The sequence below is a fragment of the Orcinus orca genome, chromosome 12 (genome assembly GCF_937001465.1).
Source record: "Orcinus orca chromosome 12, mOrcOrc1.1, whole genome shotgun sequence".
NCBI classification, from domain to species: Eukaryota; Metazoa; Chordata; class Mammalia; order Artiodactyla; family Delphinidae; genus Orcinus; species Orcinus orca.
This window is the reverse complement of record NC_064570.1, coordinates 9,893,656-9,919,258: the sequence shown is the minus strand read 5'-3', so window position 1 is coordinate 9,919,258 and position 25,603 is coordinate 9,893,656. Positions and strand designations below refer to the sequence as shown.

Genomic DNA, 25,603 nt, shown 5'->3' with positions numbered 1-25,603 from the left:
TCGCCTGTTGCTATTTGCCAGCAAGGCACTTTTTTTCTATTTTTTTCCTCTGAAGCCAGTATGACTCAGTCTGCTGATGGGCTAGGAGGCACTGATGTGGAAACACAGTAATGGAGATAGTGCATTAACACATCAAAGAGAAGGGGCAAAAACGCATGTGTGTGCAACCTCAGTTACAGTGGGTCCATGGGCTTAAAGAGCTGTGAGTGATCTGTGTTAACTAAGAATTTAGCCCTTTGGATTTTGGACAATTAGGTATTAAAATAATAGCTATGATTTGAGAAGTCATGTTATTGAAAGACAAAGCGAAAAGATTTCAAAGGCTTAAATAGAGTTTTAATTTTTACAATTAAATGTTAGCCTTCGTTTTAACATCTAAACACTATGCTTTAATTTTTAGCTCCTTTTTTGCCTTCAAAATTTAGAATTGGAATGCATATTGCTGTGTTGGTATTTTAAGATTATGATTTCAATCACATCTTTCAGAGTTCCAGAATTATTATGGCAGCCATAAAGTACATTTATTAGTCTTCCAATCAAAAAGTAGTAAAACACTAATTTTTAAAATACCAAGAGAGTTTTTTTTTTTAAAGTTTAATGAGATCCAAGGAATCGAAGTATGAAATGTACAGCAAACCTTTAATGGACTCGAGTCTGTGAAATTCCTTAAACCACTGGTTGTTATCTAGAGAGATTTTTAAATATACACACACACCCTCACCCCAGCCGCACGCCAGGTGAGGCTCGTGAGCCTGTAATTTTTATAAACCTGCTGGGTGATCCTGGTGCAGAAGACCAGCACAGATCCGGGGATTGCATTAGGGGTTCCTGCCGCTGAGGCGCACTAGTGAAAAACACAGAGGGAAGAGGCAGGAAAGCCCAAGCTCGGAGAGCCCGTGCTTTGTACCTGATAGACGCTGACTGAAGAAAATACTGGACTAGAGCTGGGGACACTGGATAGAATTAGAAGGAACTGATGTTTAAACAGAACTGACACCGTGACTCAGGCTTTGGCGATCTTTTGTCTCACTTTCTACCTCTGAGCATCCTCTCAGATATCAGTATCTTCCTGATACTCTGAGATATTCCAAGTTCCCCTCCATTCCTAGAACTGCCTTCTTAATTCAGAATGTCTTCTATCCACGTCCCAGTCTGCACCTCTCACAGCTGGGTGCTGTCCTTACGTCTAAGGGAGCTCTCAATGATGTGTGTATCGGGTTGGGGCTCTGATTAACCGGGCCAGTCCTCCATCAGTGGAGTGTGTGCCCAGGTTTACTCATCCAGGCCACTTGTCTTCCTTTCTAACCTCATGGGCCCACTAACATCTCTTCCCCCACATACCACATGTTCACACCGGACAAACTGGGAATATCACATCTAGAATCAGCATTACAGTCCACCCGTCACTGGAAAAAAATCAGCAACACAGCCCAGCCAATCCCAGCTGTTCGGAGTTGTTAAAGGTAGGAGTGCTGAGATCACATTTGTCTCAGGTAGTACCATTGGCCTCAGCCCCAGCCTGCAAGGCTTTCAGGTTGAAACCAGGAAGTGTCAAGTTGTTCTCAGTCTGAAATCTCATAACCTCATCAGGGTTTGGGGCCGAAGGCAACAAGAAGAGTTTGTAAGCGATGAAGAGGCTGTGATCCGGGTCTTGGTCTATCCCAGTCTGGGGTTGGGGAGGTGTCATGGGTGACCGAGTGAAGATCATAGGTGGGGGGCTGCATTGTCCGACTGCCCAGAGGGCCTCTTAGCTGGTAGCGTTAAGCCTGTGGCAGCAACTCCCTGAGGCTCTTCTAATCTTGACCTTCATTCTTATTTTGAACTCCATTTCCATCACGTAGATTAAAAAACAAAACCAAACCACAAGGTTTCGTCCCTTGCTTTAAAAGTTAACTCTTACTGGATTGCCTTTGATTGTTAAATACCTACCGGTACGAACTTGCCGGGTCCTGCCCCTCCAGCTTCTCGGGCCAGAGCACCTGGCATGGACGTAAAGAACTATAGTTCTCTCAGCTATCAGGCCTTTCTTGCAACATTTTTTACCCTAATTTTGAACGGTGTTTTGCTGAAATAAATTAAGTAACTTTGTGGCCCAAGGCCACCTTTAGCTCAGAAAATCTGTAAGAATTTTAGGAGGATTTTTTTCGTAAGTTGGAAATAACCATATTGATATATTTCCTGGCACTGCGGCCCTGGACAAGTGCATTCCTTGTTAGAGGGTCTGACAGAATGTTGCTGTGGTAAAGTGTATGAGATGCGGATCTCAGGACCCAAATTCCATTTTATTTTTTTAGCCGACAGCCTGGTCCATTAAGGTACAAGAAGTCTGAATGCATGTGAGACCTGTGCCCTCTCGGTTGTCCCCTCCTAAAGCAGCACTGGGGTCAGCTCGTTGCTACCTGCTACCTGGCTCCTCGGTAGCTGCCACGCCCATTTGCTGCCTGAGTCCCAGGTGTCCAGACCTCCAAGGAGACCCACCCCCGTGTCAATTCGCTCTCCCTTAACGGCTTGTACCCAGGAAGGGAGTGTCCTGGTGCAAAGGTGGGAACTTCTAGGAATAGCCTTCTTTGTAAATCATTCGAGGTCTTAATGGCATTATGATCTCAAGATAAACTTTCTTAAAGATCTTTAATGTAATGCAGTTAGAAAGGGGCACTTTTTTCTTTCTAAGGGGCACATCAGAGGCAACTAGTTTCTCTTTCACAAGGTTCAACAGATCTCATTTTTACCAGACAAGGGAACTGTGCCAGTTGCGTCTTGTTAGAGGCCAGTCGGAAGCCACGGGTGCCAGCACCCACCCACCAAAGTGCCGGGCTCACCTCTTGCAGGGAAAAGACAGGTTTGGGGCCCGGTGTTGGCCCTGTGGCTTTTCTAACGCCCTGCCCTTGAAGGAAGTGCTGATGTCAAAACCTCTGAATGTAGCATCTTCAAAAGGGAGTTTTTTAGTTCATTTTCGTAGGATTGCCATAAACAGTTCATAAGAACAGAACAATGGGTTTAACAAACCAAAATCAACTTTGAGCTGAAGAGAACATCCTTAGTTAGCAATTACCAAAATTCAAGGAGCCAGATAGTTTTTGCACTTTCTTCACACTCCGACAAGGAAGTGTCTCGCTTCAGAAGCCTAGAGCTCTATTTGTTCTCCTGGCTGCTTTGAGAGAGAAGGTGAAGATCAGTCAGCTGCTTTAGGAACAACTAAAACGGGTTACCTGCACTGAAGCGAAAAGGAAGTACTGAATCTTGAAATTGCACGACAGGTGCCATTTTAGAGTGAGTGCCAGGAGCAGAGCTGGGAGCAGGTTGGAGCCCTTTGAGGAGTCTGCAGGAAATAGTTAACAGAAAGGGAAACAAGGTTTCTGATGTTACAGGGTTTCAGGAAATTCGGCGTGGAATATGCAGGATTCCTCCATGCTTGGTGGAAACAGCTTCACTGAGATGCAGGGGTGAAAATACAGCTCTCTGGAGAAAGGTGGAGACAACCAGAGTGCTTTAGGCGCAGAGAGGCCCAGTGGGCAGCGCCACGTTAATATAGGCCCATGGCAGAGACACACGTGGGAGAAGCTATGCTCTGAAGAGTCATCTGCAAATATACACTCACTAAAGACGGTTCTGGAGGATTTGCTAAGAAAGTCATTACTCCCCTCTATTGAAAGGGTCTTTTTCATAGAGACGTTGAATGTTATTACATTTCTCTTTGTCCATGCTTAAAGGAAGAAAAAAAAAAACTTAAACGTATCAATTACCAAAGGGTTTGGGGAGTTATTAATTTATAGCTGGGAAGTGACTGATAATTGTTGCTCTAGCTAATTTGTTGCTGTCATCATACCCACTTCAGCTCTCCTTAAGGGAACAGGCTGCCTTGAAAAGAGGTGATGTTCACACAGGGAAGATCTTAGAAAACAGACCAAGAAGTATTATAAAGGGCATTCCTGCCTAGGGAGGAAGGCTGACGGAAAGGATTCGCCCTCCGCTTCCCAGACCTGGGTCTCTAGCCGCCTCCGTGACGTGGCCTCCTGGCCACTCAGACCCCACGTGTCCAGAGCGCAGCTCACGTCTCTTGCAGGTCTTTCCGCGCAGCAGCGGCCCCTTACCTGCCCCTTGTGCAACCGGGCAGCCAGGGGACGTCGGGCCACCTTTTCTTACCCCACAATGTCTGACTCATCACCGAGTGCTGCCGGTCTACCTCTGAGGGAGCGCTCAGCTCCCCGTCACTCCCACCCCGGTTCCGCGCGCCACCTTCTCTCATCTGGACTCGCGTGACAGCCACACACCTGTTGCCCTGCGTTCGTCCTTCCTGCCTTTGCTGTGTCCTCCCCGCCGCCCCCCAGCCAGAGGACCATGCCTTTGAAATACACATCCTTTTCTGCCATTTCTCCTGCTTAAACCCCTAGTCTCTGCCAGCTCCTCTTAGGGGATAGGCGAAACCCCAGGGAACCGTAAGCCTCATGTGGCCTGGCCCCCGCCCTCTCCCTCTCATCTCTTAATCTCTCCTCTCCTCTTCTCTCCTCCTCACCTGATTGAGTCCCTTTCCATCCCTCAGATCTCACCTGAGGAGGGGGTTCAGAGGGGCCAGCATCCCTTCCTCAGGGAACGTTCTCTGATCTCATTATAAGCACCCCCAGTGTGTGCACCTCTCCTTTATCCGCACGGCGTGGTTGCAGTTGGACACTCCCTGCTCTGGTTACTTGACTCGTGTTTGCTTTTGTCTGGGCCTGCCGGTGGGCTCCTTCCTCCCCTTCCCCTCCCACACCCATCATGAACACATGTCTGTAACTGTCAGCTACACAGAAGGTATTTCTGACTAATTTTGTTATTATAGCACGCCTTCCCGAGTGAAAGGGGTGCAACAGTTTTTTAAAAAGTAGTGTGGGCTGTGCATCTTTCTAGGAATCTACAGATTTGTAAGTCATTGGCACTTGGATTTGTTCTTTGTCTTTGGTTTAATGATATAAGTGCCACTTTACCTTCACAGGGTTGATTTCTAGCCAAAGCAACTGGCTTGTTGAGATTATAACGTTATTTCCCCACTAGAACTGCAGTTGCATTTGCTGTCACAGGTGTACTGATGGATTAGCCACACCGAAAATGGGCTGCAGTTCGGACAGCTTTCACTTCTGTTTTGATTGTGTTGTTTTGGGGGCAAAGCTAGTGATTTTCATTCTTCAGATATTAGATTTTAAATAATCTTGACTGAATGTCCCTGTTGGTACTGCTTTGGAAGAGCTGCTGTGTAACTTAGGTTGAAAGTCTGTTTCACCAGTGATCTGGACACGTACGTGCAAATTATTTGTTTATAAAACCGATTATTTGTGTTTATTAAAATAGAGCATCCTATGTAATGTTATGTATACGATTGGAGCTCCCCGAGGTTGAACTGCTGGAATCGGGCTTTTCAAAGTTTCAAGTTCCTGGTTCTGATAACTACTGGGCTGAAGTGGGAAAGTACCCCAAGTTTTAGTGTTAGTCTCATTTATTTTGTCAGTAAGCAGTCTTTTCTGGTTTCATAACTTAAGCTACATCCATAGTGACAGTCCGTATAGAGAAAGATACATATGTTTGGCAGTCATGCCGTTGTCCAATAAAGCATGCACTGCTTTATCTTCCTTTTGAGCATAATTCAATAATGATATTTTCAATGCTAGGATTCTTCAGAGTGGAGCTTCTCTCCGTGTGTCTTTGCCACTAGACTTTATATAAAGTGGCTTCACTCACTTGGTGTCTATTTCCAGAGCGTTTCTTCTGTCTGTCCCTACCCTCCTCCAAAGAGCTGTATCAGAAATCCATTCATTTTCAAAATAAACACTTCACACTTTCCAGTCTATCCCTATTGAGAAAAAGTAGTGGTGATTGCTAAAACAATATGGCCTAAATATTCTTTTAAAGCACGAAAATCATATACAGACTTTATTTTACTTTAAATTTTATCGTAGTTGACTTAAAAACACGATATTTAGACATGTGTGGTTACTCTGTATTGGATTTCATACTGACATTTTTACCTGCTAAATTCAAACTGTGGTGGGAAGCTGTATTCTCCTTTCTGTATTCACGGTGAACCGTTGGAAATGGTCACTTTAAAATTGGTATTTGCTTCTGGGTTTTTTTCCCCCCAAAGCCAGCCCTTTATTGGCAGATTAATGTGTAATGTTTGAGAAATCTCCAAAGTGAATAAAAGGACGAGCTATGAGAAACCACTTGTTTATGTGTAGACCGAGGAGTGCTAGAGGGAAGTGCGCCTGCCAGCTCCTCTTCTGAATCATTCTCGTTGGAATAACCTGCTTTTTGTCATGGAATGACAGATCTTAAACACTTAGGTCTAGTCCCAACTGAAGACCAATTCAAGTGCCTCTGGTTACCCTGCAAGTCCGAACAAACATAGTTTACATAGCAACCGCCTACGTCACACCTCGGCACTCCTGAGCTGGGGGAGTCCTGCCGGGCTGTGCCCCGGCCCCCTGGCCCCCGGCCAGCACAGGGCCGCGTGGTAGTAAGCGCCTTGTGATTTGTGGCACCGCCCAACACGGTCGGTTCCACAGGGCACAGTCCAGTAGCTGCCTCAGCAGCATAACAGCAACAGAACGTTATTTTCCAATGTTTATCACCCCTACCCCCAGACATTATTGGGCATTCATTGCCACAGCCATTGCGGGTTAGGAATCCATGCCGTCAGGAGAGCGGTCATTCATAACAAAAACCATCTGAACCCATAGACCCGCTAGAAACAACATCCCAGCAGTTCACAGACCCAAAGATCAAGGTAGGGCACTTTGCTCTTCCAGGTACAACTTACGTTGTACGTCTTGGTAGGGTTTTACGTTGAAAATCTTTCCCTCATGTCAGTTTGTATTTTTGCCTGGTTTTGTTTTGTCGCTCTTGTTTCCTTTTGAAAACAGGAAACTGGTGACTTGTTTCTTTGCTCTCCTAATTCCATTTGGAGCATTCCAAATGTTGCTGTGGTCAGAAAGAGAGCTGGTAGTCGGTGAGCACTGCCTCTGGAAAGGGACCAGCATCCTCTGAGGCGGCTGTGGTCCTGGTAATGGTAGAGTCGCCCCAACCAAATCAGCTTTGTGTTGTGAGCCCTGGAAGTGCTCTTCTGTCAGCGACACCACAGTGAGCTGGAGCGCTCGGCCTAGTCAGAGAGGCAACCATCTGATGTGTCCTTCCAAAAAACAAATTGTCTCGATTTCCAAAATTCAACAGAGGGCATTGAAAGCTCTTTTTTAGTATCAAGCCCATTTTGCTTGTTCAAAATTACCAATAGTCTTGGCAGTCATTTCCAAAGCAGTAATGAATAGGATTTCTTCTGTGATGATGACAGACTGGCTCTCTCCCCCATTTAGACAGGTGGCCAAGTGCTATGCTCGTGGCCGCACGTGCCCTGCTCTCCTGGGAAGGCCCGTTTCCCTCTCAGCTCCTTCCTTGCTTGGATACTACCCAAGAGGCCCGTAGTACCCAGGATAAACTCCCTCCTCAAGGCCGGTGTCCAGGGGGCTGTTCTGTCCACTTACACTACCTCTCACTGTGTGAGCCCTCCAGGAAGCCCAGAGGAAAGCACCGCTGTGATTTGTCACTTTCTACACCAAAAGAGGAGTATGGTAGACAAAAGGAAGGAGCACAACAGGCTGCTTTGTCTCATCGAGAGTTAGCGTTGTTACAGGGCCCTTAGAGAGGAAGTATATAGCATACTGGGCCGAAAGCAGGCTTGGGGACTTCTCTTTCTGCCACTTACTGTGTGTCTTCAGGCAAGTTATTTAGTCTCTCTGATCCTTATTTTCTTTCTCTGTCTGTGAACATAATGCCACCTCCCTTCCTCCAGGAACTTAAAAAATTAAATGTGTGAAGTACCTAGAAATCATGCCACGCATATTTGTAAGTACTTGATAAGTTATTGATGTTATTATCATTATCAGTTCCTCCATGTTCAGATGTAGAAACTGAGGCTAAGAGAGTGATTTTCCCCCTGGATCCCAGTGCCAGTGGAAGGTGTCACTAGTGACAGAGTCAAGAGCCCTGGCTTTCCAACCAGACTCTTGAAACTATAGGCATAGTTTAATTGAGGACCGTTGTAACCAGCAACTGACATCCACCACATGGACCTTTAAATCTTTAACTTTTTGTTATTTTAAGTATATTTTTTAAAACCTCTGTTATGTGCACTTTCATCATCTTACGGTGATTGAAGATGAACTGTGCAGACTTGGGGGAGAAATAATAGATTAGAGTTGGGCCTTTGAGGTTACTTAATGGAACCATCTGCCTGATGGATTTTATACTCTGATTCTCTTTTTCCACCTTAGTTATAAACAAGTGTGCTTAAGGAACTGTTAGTTTCATACACACGTTAGTTTCACCACGTGTGAAACTGAATTTGGTGGAAGTTTGAAAAGGGGGCCATCTTTCAAAATGCCTATTCACAATGATAATGTTCTCTATCAATTCATTCATTTAATGAAGACTTTTTTAGTAGCTGTGATGTGCTCATTTGTACTTCTCAGGAGGCATATACACCTATAAGAGCCAAAACATGAACATAAATTATTGTAATATACAAAGGAAAATGCAGAAGCTATAAAGCTATAAAAAGCTATATAGGCACAGAGTCTGGAGAAGGCAGAGCTTCCAGGTCGGAGAATAAGGGCGGCCTTCATGGAGGAGGCTGCCCCTAAAACTGGATCTTGAAGGACAGGTCAAAGCAGTCACTGACTTGGAAGTAGTCTCCACAAAACACAGCCTGTTCCTAAGTTAAGGATGCTCTTCATGTGATTCATCAGCTAAAGAAATTAAGAGGACAGTCCCAACAGGTGCTACTTGTTCTCCTTTGAAACAGTGACACGAATGCTAAATCGTCTTTTTGAATGAAACTCCTCAGAAGAGAACCTAAGATAGTGAAGTCAATGCCAACAGTCTACATTGCTGATGTTTAAGACCCTAACCGTATAGGGGTATGTTCATAGCTGCTGGGCAGCGTAATATAAGTATTTGATGACCTAGGGGTTAATCGGAAGCCATTGGGTGATCCTGGGCTCACCCTAATGAACTGCCGTCTAGTCCCACCAGCGTTAGTTATTCGAAGAGGGGGTAGGTGAGCTGCGGTTCAGGGCAGAAGTAAGACTCCCCCACTCCCAGAGCTTCACTCACAACAGTAGCCTCTCAGACTTCTGGAACATTCTTTCCAAACCATCATAAGTGTTAGTTTGTACAGAACTTCTCTGAATGGTTGGTAAAATATTTAAAAGAAAGAAAAGACCACTCAAATCTTTGGTACTTTGAATTTTCAGATAGACCATGTTGGAACTTCTTCTACCAAGCAGAAAGTTAAATCCACTGAAAATAGCTACACAAAAAGAATAGTTTTCTTTTAATGACTTATGTTAATTTCTTAAAGAATCTCTTAAAAATTTTTTTTTTACTATTATCCATTAAGAGCCACCAAATGACAGTTTAATGGAGGTGGAGGGGTTGTAAGTTCAGTTAGTTTGGAACAGATAAACAACGTGTCTGGGGATTTTTACTTCTCCTATCAGCTCTGCTCCTAAGCGTAAACGTTAGTCGCCAAAAGTTTGATAAGTTTTTAAATGTATACTATTTACATAAGAAAAGCTTGACGACAACAGTGGAGTCTTTTCAGGATTTTGCCGCATTGCCATCATCTTTCTTTTTGCATTGTAATCTTCCTGGGACAATTAAACCTCTTCTCCCCACCTTTCCCTGTCTCATTCCAGCCGTTAGAGACATGACATTATGTGACAGTTGTCTCCTTCAGATCAAAGAATACCCTTTTCCTCTTTGCAAGAGTGAAGAGAAGTTTGTCTTTCCCAGAGCAGAGCGTAGGCACAAAACTAACAAAACTAAGTCACCAGAAAAATGAGTCTGCACAGCAGTGGGGGAGGGGTGCCTGGGAGCCTACTGGGACACGTACAGCCAGTCTAAAAGCTTCCCTTCCCTTCTGTCACAGGAGATGTCCTGCAAAAGAAGTGGAAGTCTGATGTTTACTGTGTAATTTTAATATAGGGAAATTGATGTGTTTTTAACAGTACCTAATCGCAGAATGTTGAAGGGAGCTTTGGAAATGCTTTCTCCAGGATTCATTATATCAGAAAAGTTAGGTCAAAGAAAAAAGTTTTTAAACAACATTTTCACACTGCCCATTCGTTTTTTGTTTCTCGACTTTTGGTTTTCGATGCAAGGATATTAAGTAGTGTTAACAAAGAGATCTTTTTAAATGTTAGAAATTAATTTTGCTTGCTTTTGTAATTCCTGTTCTTATTTCAAGTTCCCCCTTTCCTGCTTATAGTCCTCTATATAAATTATAACCTGGAACACCAGACATGATTATCTGTGGAACTTACATTGTTTGGAATTTTTACATAGTATATTAAATAATTACTTAGCAGTAGAGTTCAGCCTCTTGGTCCAGGAAATAAATTACTTTAAGGGAGCAACCCCTTGCATAAATGACTGCCATTATGAGAAATGACTGCCGGGGTAAACTGCTGCTACTGTGCGTGGTCAGGATACGTATGCGTGTGCTTTCTCTTCATATAGGCAAGGCGGCTTTCCTGGCGTGAATCAGAGCGGACTCATGGCTTCCAGCTCTCCCTACAGCCAGCCCATGAGCAACAGCTCTGGGCTGATGAACACCCAGGCGCCCCCCTACAGCATGACGCCCAATATGGTGAACAGCTCAACAGGTAACCTTGGCGGCTCTGTGCTTCTGAGGGCTGTCCTCCCCCTTCCCTCTTCTCCTCTTAGGCTGGTACCACTGAGAGTGTAAAAGCAACTCGAGCAGTCGGATCATTTGGTGAAAAGGGGGAAAATGCTACTTCTCTGCTGCTTGGATACTTGCTCCATCTGTTAAGACTTGAGGATTACATTACATTTTATGTAAATTGTTTTTATTCATTCTGTGTTTGTGTAATATGTGGACATATTTCAAGTGTCATTGGAGATTGCTTGCAAAGTATATACACTAAGCTCTTTTTGTCTTTGGGCATTATTAGGAGTATTGGAAGATTCCGTGACAAAGTCTCTCTCCATTTGATAGTGGTAGAGATAAACATTTAAAATTCGTATTTCAGAGGAAATGATTGAAGGGCAGGACAAGGGGGTGTTTGAAATAGTTTTTTTTTTTTTCATTTAGGAGAACTCACCTTTAAATTTACACATGAAAGTAGTTGTTTACTGTCGCTGTTGAGAAATTATACATTTTTAAATGAATTGTTTTAAATTTTTCATGATGTTTAACTTTTTCAGCACACTTTGTGATCTCAACAATTGCATTTTTACCAAATCCCATCTGATTAGTGGAGTAAGAGTATGCTGTCAGTTTGTGGAAATAACAAAAATGTCTAAGACTGGGCAAGTGCTCCACGTTCTTAGGCCCCCAAGGTCCCGAACCACCCTTTACAAGCGCCCTATCTAGTGATGCTGAGCGCTGCTCTTCAAATGAGAAAACGATGCTGTATCTCACCTGACCTGTTAACTTTTTCTGGCACCGACGTTTGGGGTAGGATTCCCTCCTTTAGTCACTACAGAGCTTTGCATAGCCAGCTGTGCGTCCAGCAGTGCTTTATGATGTGTTAGAAAAACACTGTGGAGTCAGAGGCTGGGCTCCCTCTTATTACGTTTTTTCATTTCCTCTGCCTTTCGCCGCCTTTCTGACCTCTCCATCTTTGAAAGACGCCCCAGGAGCTGTTGTTTCTTTGTCAGGAACGACAGTCAGCTAGAGGCTGGGCTTGCATCCCATCTGAGCTTCTAGGGTTGTTGGTTTCTAGGGTCTAATTTAATAGTGCCATTCCCTGATTACTTCTCTTTAAAAGTTTATGGAAGAGGAAAAAATAGATAACTACTGGTGAAAAGGAAGCTTTTTAAATAAATAAATCCAACAGCCCTTCCTGATGTTAAACAGGCGTTCATCCCAGCAGGTGGATGTTTTCGTTTTTGTTGTTTTAAATTTATTTATTTTGTTTATTTTTGGCTGCATTGGGTCTTTGTTGCTGCGGGCGGGCTTCTCCAGCTGCGACGAGCAGGGGCCACTCCCAGCTGCGGTGCGCGGGCTTCTCACTGCAGCGTCCCCCCATCCCAACCCTGTTGCGGAGCATGGGCTCCAGGCACGCGGGCCCAGCAGTTGTAGCTCACGGGCTCAGCAGTTGTAGCTCGCGGGCTCTAGAATGCAGGCTCAGCAGCTGGGGCGCACGGGCTTAGTTGCTCTGCAGCACGTGGGATCCTCCCAGACCAGGGCTCGAACCGGCGTCCCCTGCATTGGCAGATGGACTCCCAACCATTGCGCCACCAGGGAAGCCCCGAGGTGGATGTTTTTACACTTGAAATGAAAGATAAAAAGCTTGAACTATTAGCTAGAAGATTCCCCTTCCCTTCCCAGCACTGTCCGAGGTAATGGTGTATTGGGGTTATGACATGATGTGTTTTGTCTGACTTGCTGAAATAAAATTACTTCAGAGCATTGAAACTACACAATAAATTTTCACCCACTATTAGCAATACTCATTTTTCCCTTTTTTCCTTTGGACCCCAGAACCACAAAAAATAACCAACAACAAATAGATACCCTGCCTAAGAAGATGTATGTATTCCTGAGGAATAACCAGTTTAATGGACATTCACAGAGAGGGTTTCTTTTTATTATTATTATTCAGATAATTCAGCTATTTGTTATTTCATACAGAGGAAATGTTCAGTGAAAGGCCGTCTATCCTCACAGTCTTTTGTATGGGCTACTAGTAGTATATATATTTTTTTATTGCATTGTGCGTTTTGAAGTATTGAATTTTTAATAATTTACCAAATTTTCCTCTACCCATTTATGTGATTTGATTCCAGCTTTATTAAGTCAAACACTACCTGATAGAAAGTAATCATCCAGCATCTCCAAGGAATATTGATGACTTAGCATTTACTGTGTCTCTGTTGATAGATACACGTGAATCTGCTATAACTGTGTTACAATCTCTGAGGGAAACAGGACTGACAAAGGAACCCAGACTGTTACAGTGTGGCTCCTGATAGGAGTTTTGGTCTGAAGGCGTACACTTGACTTTTCTAGAGATGGGCCAGAAATGGCTTGGATCATCACCACCCCAGATTACTTGGTTTGGGCTCATGGAGATAAATTCCCAGTGACAACAGCAAAGCGTTTTCTCCAACAAAGGACACTTTTGGAGAAAGTGCAGATAATACAAATGATGGCCAGTGAGGTTTTATGAACCTCAGTTAGCAGCTTTGTGCAGCCGGCATTCCAGCATCCCCTTTGCTGAGTTCAGACGGTTGTGCTGTAGGCAGTGTGCAGGGCCAAAAACAGTCCTCCTGTGTAGTGACAAATTGTTACAAGCCTCAGTGAGCAAGTAATTATTTAAATGGAGTCAGTGTGACTGTGAAGGTGGCGCCTCTTTCTTCACTTCAGATGTGGGGAGAAGTGGGATGGTGAGCAGTGGGGATTGTTTCCCTCTAAAGAAGCTTTTTAAAAATATGTAGTTAGACTAAAAGATGAGAATTATGTATTACTATGGGGAAAATTATAAATTATGGATAACCTTGTTAAAGATACCCTTATATAATACTTGTGTTGTTACATTGTACTTAGTTATGTTTCATTTTATAATATCCATTAGTCGTATAATTATCTGCATGTAAACTGTCGCCTTCAAGAAGAAATCTAAATGCTAGAAAACGTATCTACTGTCTGTGATTCTAAGTTTGCCTCACCAGAAGTCACTGTACAAAGCATAGGGCATTTCCATCTGAATAACTTACAGATAGTAAATGAGCAGCCGCATGGCACTGTGGCCACGCACTGTCCCCTTGGAGGTAGGTCAGCACAGGGAAATTTCAAGGCCTTGCTGATCCAGCCAGAGACAAGTGTTTCTCCTGAGCTTTTCTCATACCCTTTGTATGTGTTAAGAGTATTCTTTATATATTTGCCACATATAAAAATAGTCGTGACTATCTACAAATGTATACACGTAGGTAGACCCTTTGTGTTTTCAAAAACAAGGAATAAGATATCTTACGGAGTATGGTATGTTATTTACCATGAACAGAAAAGATCTGTTTGTGTGTTTCCGGTCCTGTTTTACCATCTTCTGGGAATGATTTTGCAGCCTTGCAGGGAGACTAAGTAAAGGAAGCTGGGAGAGTAGGAATGGATGTTTAAGGCCCGTTTTACTTGCACCATATGTTCTTTATGTTCTTTTTGAATATATTAAATCCAGGTGGAATAACTGCCTTAGGACCTTGACCCGCACTTACTCCAAGAAGTCATTCTAGCTCTTAAATTCCAATGGTAGAGCCAGAGGCTACTAGTTGAAATGTATTTGCAGTACTCACACAGCACTTTCTGCAGTCAGAAAGTTCTTTACTGCCCCTTTTTATGTCTGAACTTTACATGCTGGATTACTGATGTCAAGAGGAGGAAGAACAGTGACTTGATTTAACAAATTAAACAAATCCTTATAATATTGGTGGTCTTTCTCTTCTGGGAAAGAAGACAAAAATAGTGCCCCTGGAGTAACAATGCCCTGGAAAGCATATGGCTCTTTGCAGTATACATTGAGAATTCTGGTAAGAAGTCAAAAATAAGCATTTTAACAAAAGGAATAGTAAAAGCCACAGTAAGGAAAGACCTTATGATCCATTTAGTAAAATAAAACTTACATCGTAAGTAAAGCTATTACCCTATATTCTATACTTATTTATCTCTCAAAATAATATAGCATTGTAATTTTTAAATTTTATTTGTTTGTTTATTTTTGGCTGTGTTGGGTCTTCATTGCTGCGCGCGGGCTTTCTCTAGTTGCAGCAAGCAGGGGCTACTCTTCATCGCGGTGCGCGGGCTTCTTGTTGCGGAGCACGAGCACGGGCTCTAGGCGCGCGCGCTTCAGTAGTTGTGGTGCACAGGCTCATAGTTGTGGTGCACGGGCTCTAGAGCGCAGGCTCAGTAGCTGTGGTGCACGGGCTCTAGAGCGCAGGCTCAGTAGCTGTGGTGCACGGGCTTAGTTGCTCCGCAGCATGTGGGATCTTCCCGGACCAGGGCTCGAACCCGTGTCCCCTGCTTTGGCAGGCGGATTCTTAACCACTGCGCCACCAGGGAAGTCCCAGCAATGTAATTTTCGAAATATGTTTGCATCCCCCGAATGCCCATTTTAAAATATATAATAGGAAATGAAGAAGTTTGGGGAATTTCAAACCAATATACATGCTTATATTCATCTAAGTGTGATTTTTAAATCACTGTAAATTGTCATTAATTATCATAATACAATATTGGCCTAGTTCTTTATGCTAAAAAACCCGCCTTTTATGTACATTAACACATTTCATGCATGAAGAAGGAATTAGAAAGAAATTACTATTTTTCAAAAATAATATTCAGGCATAATCTATTATAAATGCTACCAAACTGTCTGTTACAACCTTAGGAGGAGCAGGACTTAAGCCGTGTGTCCATGGCTTTGCCAGTTTCTCTGAAATTGTGTGGCTGTCGTCCCTTTGAACCCACTCTGGGAATACCTAGCAAGGACATGTGGGCTTTCATAAAGAAGCCCCTCTTTCCATACTCATCCTGCTTTCTTTCCCCATCTCTTCTTCTACAAAGGGGGTTTCTTAATGTATAGATTTACTGGTTCCTATCTCGCTAGACGCAAGGGGTAAAACTGCACGAAAGCAATCCGCTACTTTGCACGAGGCTGTCTTCTTGGTGTAATATCTCTCAGCTGCTTTTTTGAGGTTTCACACGTTCACAAAAATAACAGCAGTTTTAGCTGATCCCAATAGATTTTTCTCTGCAGCTGCATCACTTGAAAAAGCTTTTTGTTCCAGTTCTTAAAGTCTAAGTATTGAAAGTAATTTGGAAAAAAAAAAGAAAAAGAAAAACATCCCAATTATGATTTGTGTGTGTGGTGATGACTTCAAGGGCTGACTGAGCTGCAAATGGGCTTTGAAAAACAAGCCAATGTGCCCATGGAAAATACAGGCATTTCAGAGCGCATCATTGAGTGTGCTGATGTAAACTCACAGGCACGTGCCTGGGTAGGCTTTTTTGGCAGGACCTCTGGTCTCAACCTGCAGTGATGCTAACGATATTAGCAAATTAGCACCACAAAGCTTGCCAGCTAATTCGCCAGAGCCCTGCTCACTCTCTCACTGCTGTAATTAAAACTAATTATTTTCTAAAACATAGTAATACATGAATATGTGCAATAATCATTTTGTAGTGGGCAATCTGTGGAGCCTTTTTTTAAAGCTTTTTTTTTTTTTTTTTTTTGCACATTATGCTGCATGTGCACTGCCATGGTTAGGCCAGCACGTTGATTTGCAGAATGTAAAATGGGTCCTGTTCATAAAACCTCAAGGTTTATTTTATTTTGAAATGGGAATGTTTTCGGTTTTCCACTCATTTCCAAGGCTCGTGATTCTCTCCCCTCTCCCTTTTCTCCTTCCACCTCTCCTCACTCTGCCTCCTCACACAGCTGTGTGGTGTGACACTCACAGCCCAGTGCTGTGCAGATGGTTTGCACAGTGGGGTTCTGGAGAAATTCAGCTGTTATTCCCCGGATATCTGCACTGATTCCCTACTGTAGCCTTGTTCTTCCTTTAAAAGGAAATCTACATCCCTATTTTTGACTTGAAAATATCTAGTAGTGTTTGCAATAAATGCGTGTAAATCCGTTGTTCTTTGGTGAACCTTTCATTCTAAAGCCTAAATGAACTTGATTGAATTTCTGAGCCAGGAGCTAGGAAATGAGTTTTGCCTGGGACCGTAGGGTTGACTTGAGCTGGTGTGGGTGTCTAACCTGGGCATTTGAGCTGAGGCTGAGGACTGATCCATGTGTGCACTGCACCAGAATGAAAGGAAACCAGCCCCATTGCAAAATAATTAGAAATCCTCTCCTTCAAAAATTACTTTTGATCATTGTTTTTGAAGTCATCTGTTACAACCACCTTCCGTTATTGTAGCCTATGCCATATGTAATAGATGCGATTCTCAAATGAAACAATATAAAGTGGTAAATGATTTTACAAACTATGGATTATGTGAATTTAGGAAGTTAAGAAAGCAATAAATCCTCTAGTCAACCCGTGAAAATGGACGTATCCAGCATTTGAATCCCCCATGAGCAATTTAGACATTGGGCAGATTTCTGCTTGCACCTACTCTATTAAAGCTGTAATAATTTTGAAAAAATAATATTGATAAAAGTTGACTCTCAGTGGCTTAGGTCTTGAGTAAATGATTGCTTTTTTTCCCCCTAAGATAAAAAAGGATTGCCAGAATGTCATGCTACTTAGATTTCAGAAATGAGTATTCTCTGAGTTACAGTTGCTTTTTCCTTTTTTCTTTCCTTCCTTGGAGGGAAATTCGGGTGCCCCATCACTCAGTAGCTTGTGTTAGCGGGAGCGCAGCCTGACACATCATGTATAATCCCAAACTCTTTTCTCCTGTTTTCGATTAGCATCTATGGGTCTTGCAGATATGATGTCTCCTGGTGAATCCAAACTGCCCCTGCCTCTCAAAGCAGATGGTAAAGAAGAAGGCACCGCACAGCCGGAGAGCAAGTCGAAGGTATTCCTCTCTCCTCTGCACGCGGTGTGGGGTCTGCTCGCTGCCGCTGCCGTGTGGCTCTCTCCTCACTTTTTTTCATTTGGTCTCTTCTCTTCCGCATGCCTCCATCTTGTGCGAAGCGTTTGCAGTCTTCTTTCCCCGCCCCCCTCATGGTGTGGATCTGAAAGTTACTAGTTCTTACGGCATTTAACTCGTGGCTGGGGGAGAGGGGTGGAGGGACAGGACCCACCCAGAGAAATGCTTCGGGGGTGGGGAGAAGGAAGGGATCTTGCCTGGTTGGTACTTGAAGCCATTTTCTCTGCCTTCAGTTTGTAGCTTCCTGTTTTGGCCGCCTTAGCAACAACAACATACTTAATATTTTGCTTTCCTACCTTATTTGATAAATAAGGTGAACAGCTTTTTTTTTTTTTTTTCCTTTCTTTCTTTCATAAGGGGTAACCCATGCTTAGCATTCCATGTAAGCTTGAAGTAAGCATGGTGGCTCAGTGGTCCTATCCAGCATCCAGCAAACTTACCAAGTTATACTAATTAAGAATGTTGTTTTAATACTTTTATATGTGTGTGGTTTTGTGTGTTTGTTTGTACATGTCTTTATATATATATATATCTATTATATATAAAAATTAGTCTGTTAAACTGGATGTGCTTTTTGTTATTTTAAATAAAGTTTGCCCTACCTTTGTCTTTTTTTTTTTTTTTTTTTATTCCTCTACCACAGGATAGCTACAGCTCTCAGGGTATTTCTCAGCCCCCAACCCCCGGCAACCTGCCAGTCCCTTCCCCAATGTCCCCCAGCTCTGCTAGCATCTCCTCATTTCATGGAGATGAAAGTGATAGCATTAGCAGCCCAGGCTGGCCAAAGACTCCATCAAGCCCTGTAAGTGGCTCTGGTTTTTTGTTTTTTTTGTTTTTTTGGGGTTTTTTGATAATTAATTCTATTTTAATGCTTGCTTATTTATTTGTTTTATAAGACTTTTTCTTCATAATTTATCCATGAAAGGGTTTTCTTTGTAGTAGTAACAAAATGAGTAAAGTTTATATGCATCATACATAAGTTGATTGCTGGTAATGAAACCACTGATGTAAAGAAGCGTCTCTATACGAAGCATGTGATTGTGTTACTGGGTCCAAACTCCTTCACGCAATGACTTTGTTTAAATGTCTAATCCATTGTGCGCTTATAGAAGATCTTTAAAATGAGTTAACTGTCCATTTACATGGGAACTAATAGCAGCCATGGAGTATATGATAAGTTTGGCCTTTGGCCTAAATCTTTCATCGGCTATTGTGTCTGAAACATCTTATTTCGAAACTGCCTATCTTGAAAATATAAATATTACACTCTGGGCACAGTTTAGCATATCATCAGCCAGGCCTTGTTTCAATCTGCTTGTCAGAAATTAACAGAAAAGTTGTAGAAATGTTAGTGCATGTGAATATTTGGAACGCTACTCTTAGATTAATGTGTGCCTACATTAGAATCAGTTGAGATAGAAAAATTATATCCTGCACAAGCCTGCTCATAATCTTGATATTAAGTGTTGATTTCATACGATATTTTAAAAAACAAAAATGGAAATGTGCATATAAGGGAATTTTTTTAGCCTTAATATTCTTCTGTCTGTAGAGCTAGGCCTTTATTTTCCTACTAAAGAAATTAATTCTGTGCCATTAAAAAAGAAGAAGAATGGCACTGTCGTAACCTTTATTTTACATTCATATAAGGAATCAAAAGATCTTTAAAAAAAAAAAAATCTTAACATGCAATTACTTGCCAAGCAGGCTTAATTAATGCGCTAATTTTTGCAAGACAATGTATTGAAGAGCACAGCTCAGGAAAAGCAAGTTGGAGGGAAGAAGACCCTGACTGCAGAATCTGGCAATCTAGTCAAAACCCCAAAAGGAGGCTGCTATTAATTATCCATTCGCTGGTTTAAGCAGATAGAGCTGAAGGTTTGAAGACTTGGTAGTTCCAGTAAATGTTTGTAAAATTCATGTGGAGCTCTAGTATAACCAGCATTTTCCTTTTCAGAGGAAGAAAGGGCAATATTCGCTGTTACCTCCTTTGTAGACATATGTTTCGCTTTTTCAACAACCGAGATGAAATGAAAAATGCTTCTAATATGGATTAAGCAGAACCAATGGAAGAGAGAGTGCAGCTCCTTAATTCTGATATCTTTGTGTTATTTGCTTTGAGTCTCAGAAGGCAGCCAACATTGGGGGGCGGGGGGGGGCGGTCCCATGATCTACTCTGGTGTTTTGTTTTAATCATAGAAAAAGTGTTTTTGAATCAGTGATACTCTCAAGTTAACAGGTAGAACCCCAGCTATAACTTTTCAAAAACATTTGTTTATTGGCTCAGAGGGGAAGATTTCAGAGGTTGAAAATATCTTTAAAACCTTAAGATAATAATTAAGAATAATAACTTATTAAAGACTACTAATAGACCATATTATAGATTTAAAATTTCCATCTTGCTGATTTCTGAATTATAAAGAATGATTGAGATATTTATTTTAAGTTACTAGTCACATTATCTCTATCCAATAAGTCCTGTAGGAAACTATTATCAAAACCCTCCTTTCTACTTAAATATGAGAAAAAAGAAAACTGAATTGTTGATTTCATTAATATTTCTACATACATTATCTCTCCCTGTACCATAGCCATTTTTTTGTTTAAGAATTTACAAGCAAACTTCTGGCTCCAGTCTTAGAACAAGGGAACAGCAGAAGATGTGGTTTGAGGTAGTGGGAGGTGTTAGAGATTGCTCTGTGTTGAAAAAACAGCACCACCCTCTAATGAGATGTTCATTCAAGAAAGGAACTAAAGGAGATTGTTATGCAGGACCTAAACTTATCTCTGCTATCAAATCACTGCAGATATATATTGAAGAGTATTTAACTTCTCTTTCTGAGATACAACTTTAATTTGTACTTAAAATTGCTCCTAACAGTGTTTCTAATAAAGCCTATCTAATAGCAGGCCTGAAATGGACTAAATAACAGAGATGTTCTATGCTTTGACAGTGTGCCATGGACCAGCGCTGTTTTGTTACAAAACATTCTAAAATAAAAATAAACATTTGCACATACACATGCATATACACATATTACCAGGCATATGGTAAAAACTGCTGAAATGTAAATCTGCTTCAAAGACTTGAGGAAAAGTGTACTTATAGACTTAATTAAGTTATATGCAAGGAAAACATTTGTGGCACCATAATAATGTCTTGCTGTAATTTTTCAGCTATCTCCATTTCTTTTTCTTGCCTCCACAACTGTTTCATGCAGTAGGATACAATTTTTACAACACCAGAGCAATATGAGGTGGTGCTAGTGGCCTGAAAAAGTTAACCAGCTTTCTTCGGGGCTAGTTTTCTTGCCCATTGTTCAATGGGTAGAGTGTAAATGACGTTTATTCAAAGGTCACATCATAATTAATGTCTCTGAACAAAAAAAGTATGTTTTGAGCCTGATCAGGGATAAAGTGTATAGTCTTTATTTCCTAGGGCTTTTGTTTCTCTTAATGTCCTTTTTCTCTGTTTGGGCGCCCAAATACTAACTTTGGGAATGGGCCAGTGTGCAGCCCAGGAAGCTGGGAATGGAGATGTTACTTGCCCACCAATCCCTTCTCAGCTTTCAGTCTTATTCAATTGTGTCCACATTCACTTAGCACTTCACTCACCGAAAACCTGTTTATAGAATATTTTAACCAGCTGTTAATTCTTACTTGGATGGTGCTAGACTTTTCAGAGCTTTCTTGTTCGTGTGAGTATTCACTCAGAGCAAATAATGTGCTGAGTACCTTCAGTGTGCTGTCACTGTTGGTGATTCAAGATCAACCCAGTTCCTGCCTTGTGGAACTTAAAGTCTAGTCAGGAGTGTGGAGGGCAGACAGCTAATCCCACGCGAAACATAGGCCTCTGTGCACTGTGAGGCCAGGTACCACCAAGGACAAATAAAGCTTTTGCGATGATGATTCAGACCAGGGAGCCGGCACCAGGGGAGGCCTCTTCTAGGACCTGACATAAAACTGAGGCTTGACCACTTTCTTTTCACACAGATGCATTTGTTTACGTTATGGCACCATAGAATGCATTTTTGAAGATCTAAAAACTATGAAAAGTAAAACAATTCTATTAACAACTGTTATCTTCATTAAGGTTTTCTAATTTTATGAGAACAAATTGAGATATGTAGAAGTTAATTAAACTTAAGTTCCCTTAACAAAGAAAGGTAAGAAAAGTTAAAATACGGATAGTCAAAAACTAAGTAAATCATTACTTTAGGCCGGTTTCAGGTTACGAGAATCCCCTCCTTTCATAGATAGGAACAAACACTTCACAGTCTCATTGCTTGGGCCACGAGTAACTTTCTCCTGGAGCCCTTCCACGTTTGGGTTTAGAGAGGACCTGGCCGGGAACAGCAGCTGGATCTTTTTACTCGGGATGTTGGCGGAGCACCTAGAGTGACTGTAAACTGAAACGACTGATTTTATATCTCTTATTTTTAAATGGAATCTCAGACTTTTCCTCTGAGTTCTTCACAGATGAAATGCAAGGGGGAGGTTCATGGTGGTGGTTTTAATTGATTTTAGGTGATAACGGTTTTTTTCCTCTGGTTCTTCTTTCAAATTTTTATTTTTTAAAAAAAAAGATTGGGTCCATTGTTTTCAGTGTACCTCCCAATAAAGACAAAGTTTCAAAACTATGATTTGGAAACCTCCTGTTCATAACTACCTCATTAATGATGACGAAGTTTCTGAAACGTTCCCAGTATGAGAACGCGGTGTAAAATGCGTTAGAACAGTCTCTTTTCCGAGTCAGATGTTCCCTGGGTGTGAGAATATGGTAAATAAATTCTAAAAGCTTATTTGGTTATGGAGTATGTTCCATGATCTGGTATGTACATGAGTTTATAGACATATACAGGAACATGTATACATACTTTAAGTTCTTATCTAAAGTAACTTTCTTTAGCTTCAGCTTCAAATTCTAAAAGATCACATTTTTTTTATCCTACCACTCTACTCTCTTTATTTACATCAACTGTATTACCCAGTTTTATATATTTTATGTAAAGATTTTATGCTTCAATAATTCTAAAGCTGAAGGCTTAAAATTTTAGCCAGAACAGCTTGGGAAAATTACATGTTAATTGGAGGGACCTCTGCCACTCACCAGCTTGATTAGTTTCATTCTCAAGCATCTTTCTCAGGCCCTACCACCACCACTGCCCCCATTTCAGCAGTAGGCTTAAAATTATCTTGAGCTAAATATAGTGAAAAAGAGTTAAGAAAAACTCCATCTAAAATAAGAGCTATACACTGCAAATGACAACCTAGTAAATAAACATGACTAAATGAAGTATATTATTATTCCAAGGAAATCTTTATCGAGACTTTACAAGTAGTTTTGCACAATGATCCCGTAGTTGCAGATATTACAAGTGCACAAATATTGTTACAAATACAGAGACGTAAAAGAAAGGAAAAATATACAGTTGGGCTCTTTATGAAACAGCAACTTTTGACATTTTAGAATCAAATACATAGTTAGAAAAATAAAAGACCAAGAATTAGAGCATCAGTATAAACCAAATGGGCACATGAAAGTAAACATGTGTATTTATCCATAGATATGCTGGGAGTATGAAATAGCACATGTCTTTGTGATTAACACGTGGCTGCTTAAGAAATGTATTAAACTATCTAAACAGCCCCTTAACCTTGGCAGAGAAGTTCAAGGAATCTTAAGTCGGGAAAGCAGGTTGTTACGAGTGAACGCCAGAGCTTCAGCTGGTCATTGGTTTACAAAGAGCCCACACACCACTGGGTCCTGTGACATGTGACCTACCTTATATTTTTCAGCAAGTACCACGTGTTTGCTCTTCCTCCATATGATTTAGTTTTAATGAAGACACACATCGGCCATCCACATTTTGACAAGGAAATGTAGGAGACCATGTAGTTTTTTAGGGCTCTATAACATTACGTGTGAAATTTTAAATTCACTGTGATCATTCAATGAGCTAGCACCCTTTTGTTTTTAAAAATGACGCGAGGTGTCATTGGAATCTTGCCTTCTGGGATTCAACGCTTATATCGCTAAAGTAAAAGAAAGTTTTTGTTCCTTTCTTTTTGTTTTTCAAGTATATAAAAGGGGGAGTTTGGGCCCTTTATTTAAAGTCAAAGTAAATTCTTAATTAAGACAATGTATACTTTGTGCCTGAACTAGTAGCCTTCATTCCTAATTGTTGTGTGATAGCAGTAGTTTTAAAATTTCTTCTCTTCTTGTATTTGGTAGCTCATTACTTTTTTCTCACCTTCTTCCCTTTCCCTCTGCCCACCCATGCCCCATCTCCAAATGCTCCTTCTGGGCTCTAGAAGTCCAGCTCATCCACCACCACTGGCGAAAAGATCACAAAGGTGTATGAATTGGGGAATGAGCCAGAGAGAAAGCTGTGGGTAGACCGATACCTCACCTTCATGGAGGAGAGAGGCTCCCCGGTCTCAAGTCTGCCTGCGGTGGGCAAGAAGCCCTTGGACCTGTTCCGACTCTACGTCTGCGTTAAAGAGATTGGAGGTTTGGCACAGGTGAGAATGAATGAATGAATGAGGAGATGCTATAGGTAAGCTCTTACAGCAGCTTTCTTTGAATATACAGACTCGAATTTTTTTCTCACAAAGGAAAAGCGAAGCCCCTGGGAAGGTCACCTTTACTGGGATCCGTGTTCATGTGCTGCAGGGGGAGAGTGCTGGGGCCAGGGACCCGGATCCGCTGCCCACTCGCAGAGTGACCTCGGTCATTTATATGGGTCTCAATCCTCATCTGTAAGATGAGACATTTGGGCTAGATTTTGCTTTCGGGTCCCTGACAGCTCCAGAATTCTACTGAATCTGTCAGAATTTCATAGTAAATAAAAATGTTTTGCAAATGACTAAGTCGTCTAGATTAGATATAAATCAAAAATTCACTGTTTCCCTCTATCCAGAGCAATTTAGCAAGAAAACTAAGTCATCCTTCTAAGACCACGTCCACTATACCTGGGCGACAAGAAGAGCAGTGCTGTCCCTTTTTCACAGGGCTGGGACAGGCATGGGCAGAAGTGGCACCCGGAGTGCAGAATTCCAGGAGGCACTCGTTTTGGGGTTGTGCAGATGCCTCCCCTGCAATTCCCCTTTCAATTTTGTACCCTAGAGGCCACACTTTCCTCCCCAGTCTCAGCCCAGTTTTTAGCATTGGGTCTGGTTTGTATATCCATGTCCCGAAGTAGAATGGGGGAAAGTGTCCTAAGGGGTGAGTGCCCACTGCGTCCTGGGCACTGTGCTTTTTCTTGTCACTTTTTTTCTCAATACCCATGAAATGCAAGGTCATCAGCCCTGAAGAAGAGATGTAACAAGATGAAGTACAGTTGTCCCTTGGGATCCATGGGGGATTGGTTCCAGGACCCCGACGAATACCAAAATCCTCAGAGCTCGAGTCCCTTATTTATATAACCTACACACAACCTCCCGTATACTTTAAATCATCTCTAGATTACTTACAATATCCAATAAAATGTAATGCTGCCTAAATATTTGCTGGTACAAATGCAAGTTTTGATTTTTGGAACTTTCTGGATTTTTTTTTTTTTTTTTTTGATACTTTGAATTTGAAGTTGGCTGAATTCACAAATGCATCACCTAGGGACACGGAAGGCCGACTGTACAATGTTGTGGCCCAGGGATTCTCAGGCTAGGTGGTGAGGCCAGGTCTGTCTGATTGCAAAACGCAAGCCCTTATTTCTGCCCGTAGTTCTCAGACCTAGCTGTTCATTAGCATCACCTGGGAGAATTTAAAACCTGTCAATACCTGGGCTCCCACCCAGATCAATGAAAGTAGCTGCTCGGGCCTCAGGTGGTGCGGGGCCTCGCTATCCAAAGGCAGGTCATGTAATCCACAGGTATCACCGAGGGCCCACCCTGGTCTCGGTGCCACACAGCTCTTGGGGATGCAGGAGAGGCCTTTGTTCTCAGCCC

The 25,603-nt window shown here is 42.0% G+C and overlaps 1 protein-coding gene across 4 annotated transcripts in view; it reads left to right on the top strand.

The window, feature by feature from the left end:
- Positions 1 to 25,603, top strand: part of ARID1B (AT-rich interaction domain 1B) — a 412,194-nt gene that overhangs the window by 360,564 nt on the left and 26,027 nt on the right. For 3 of the 4 annotated variants that reach the window (XM_033404280.2, XM_033404248.2, XM_049695449.1), the window contains 4 exons: positions 10,546 to 10,691; positions 17,469 to 17,578; positions 18,297 to 18,455; positions 23,969 to 24,178. In XM_033404280.2, coding sequence (XP_033260171.2) covers positions 10,546 to 10,691; positions 17,469 to 17,578; positions 18,297 to 18,455; positions 23,969 to 24,178 — 625 coding nt within the window. The remainder of the gene's footprint in view (positions 1 to 10,545; positions 10,692 to 17,468; positions 17,579 to 18,296; positions 18,456 to 23,968; positions 24,179 to 25,603) is intronic. The other variant, XM_033404288.2, reaches the window with a different exon arrangement.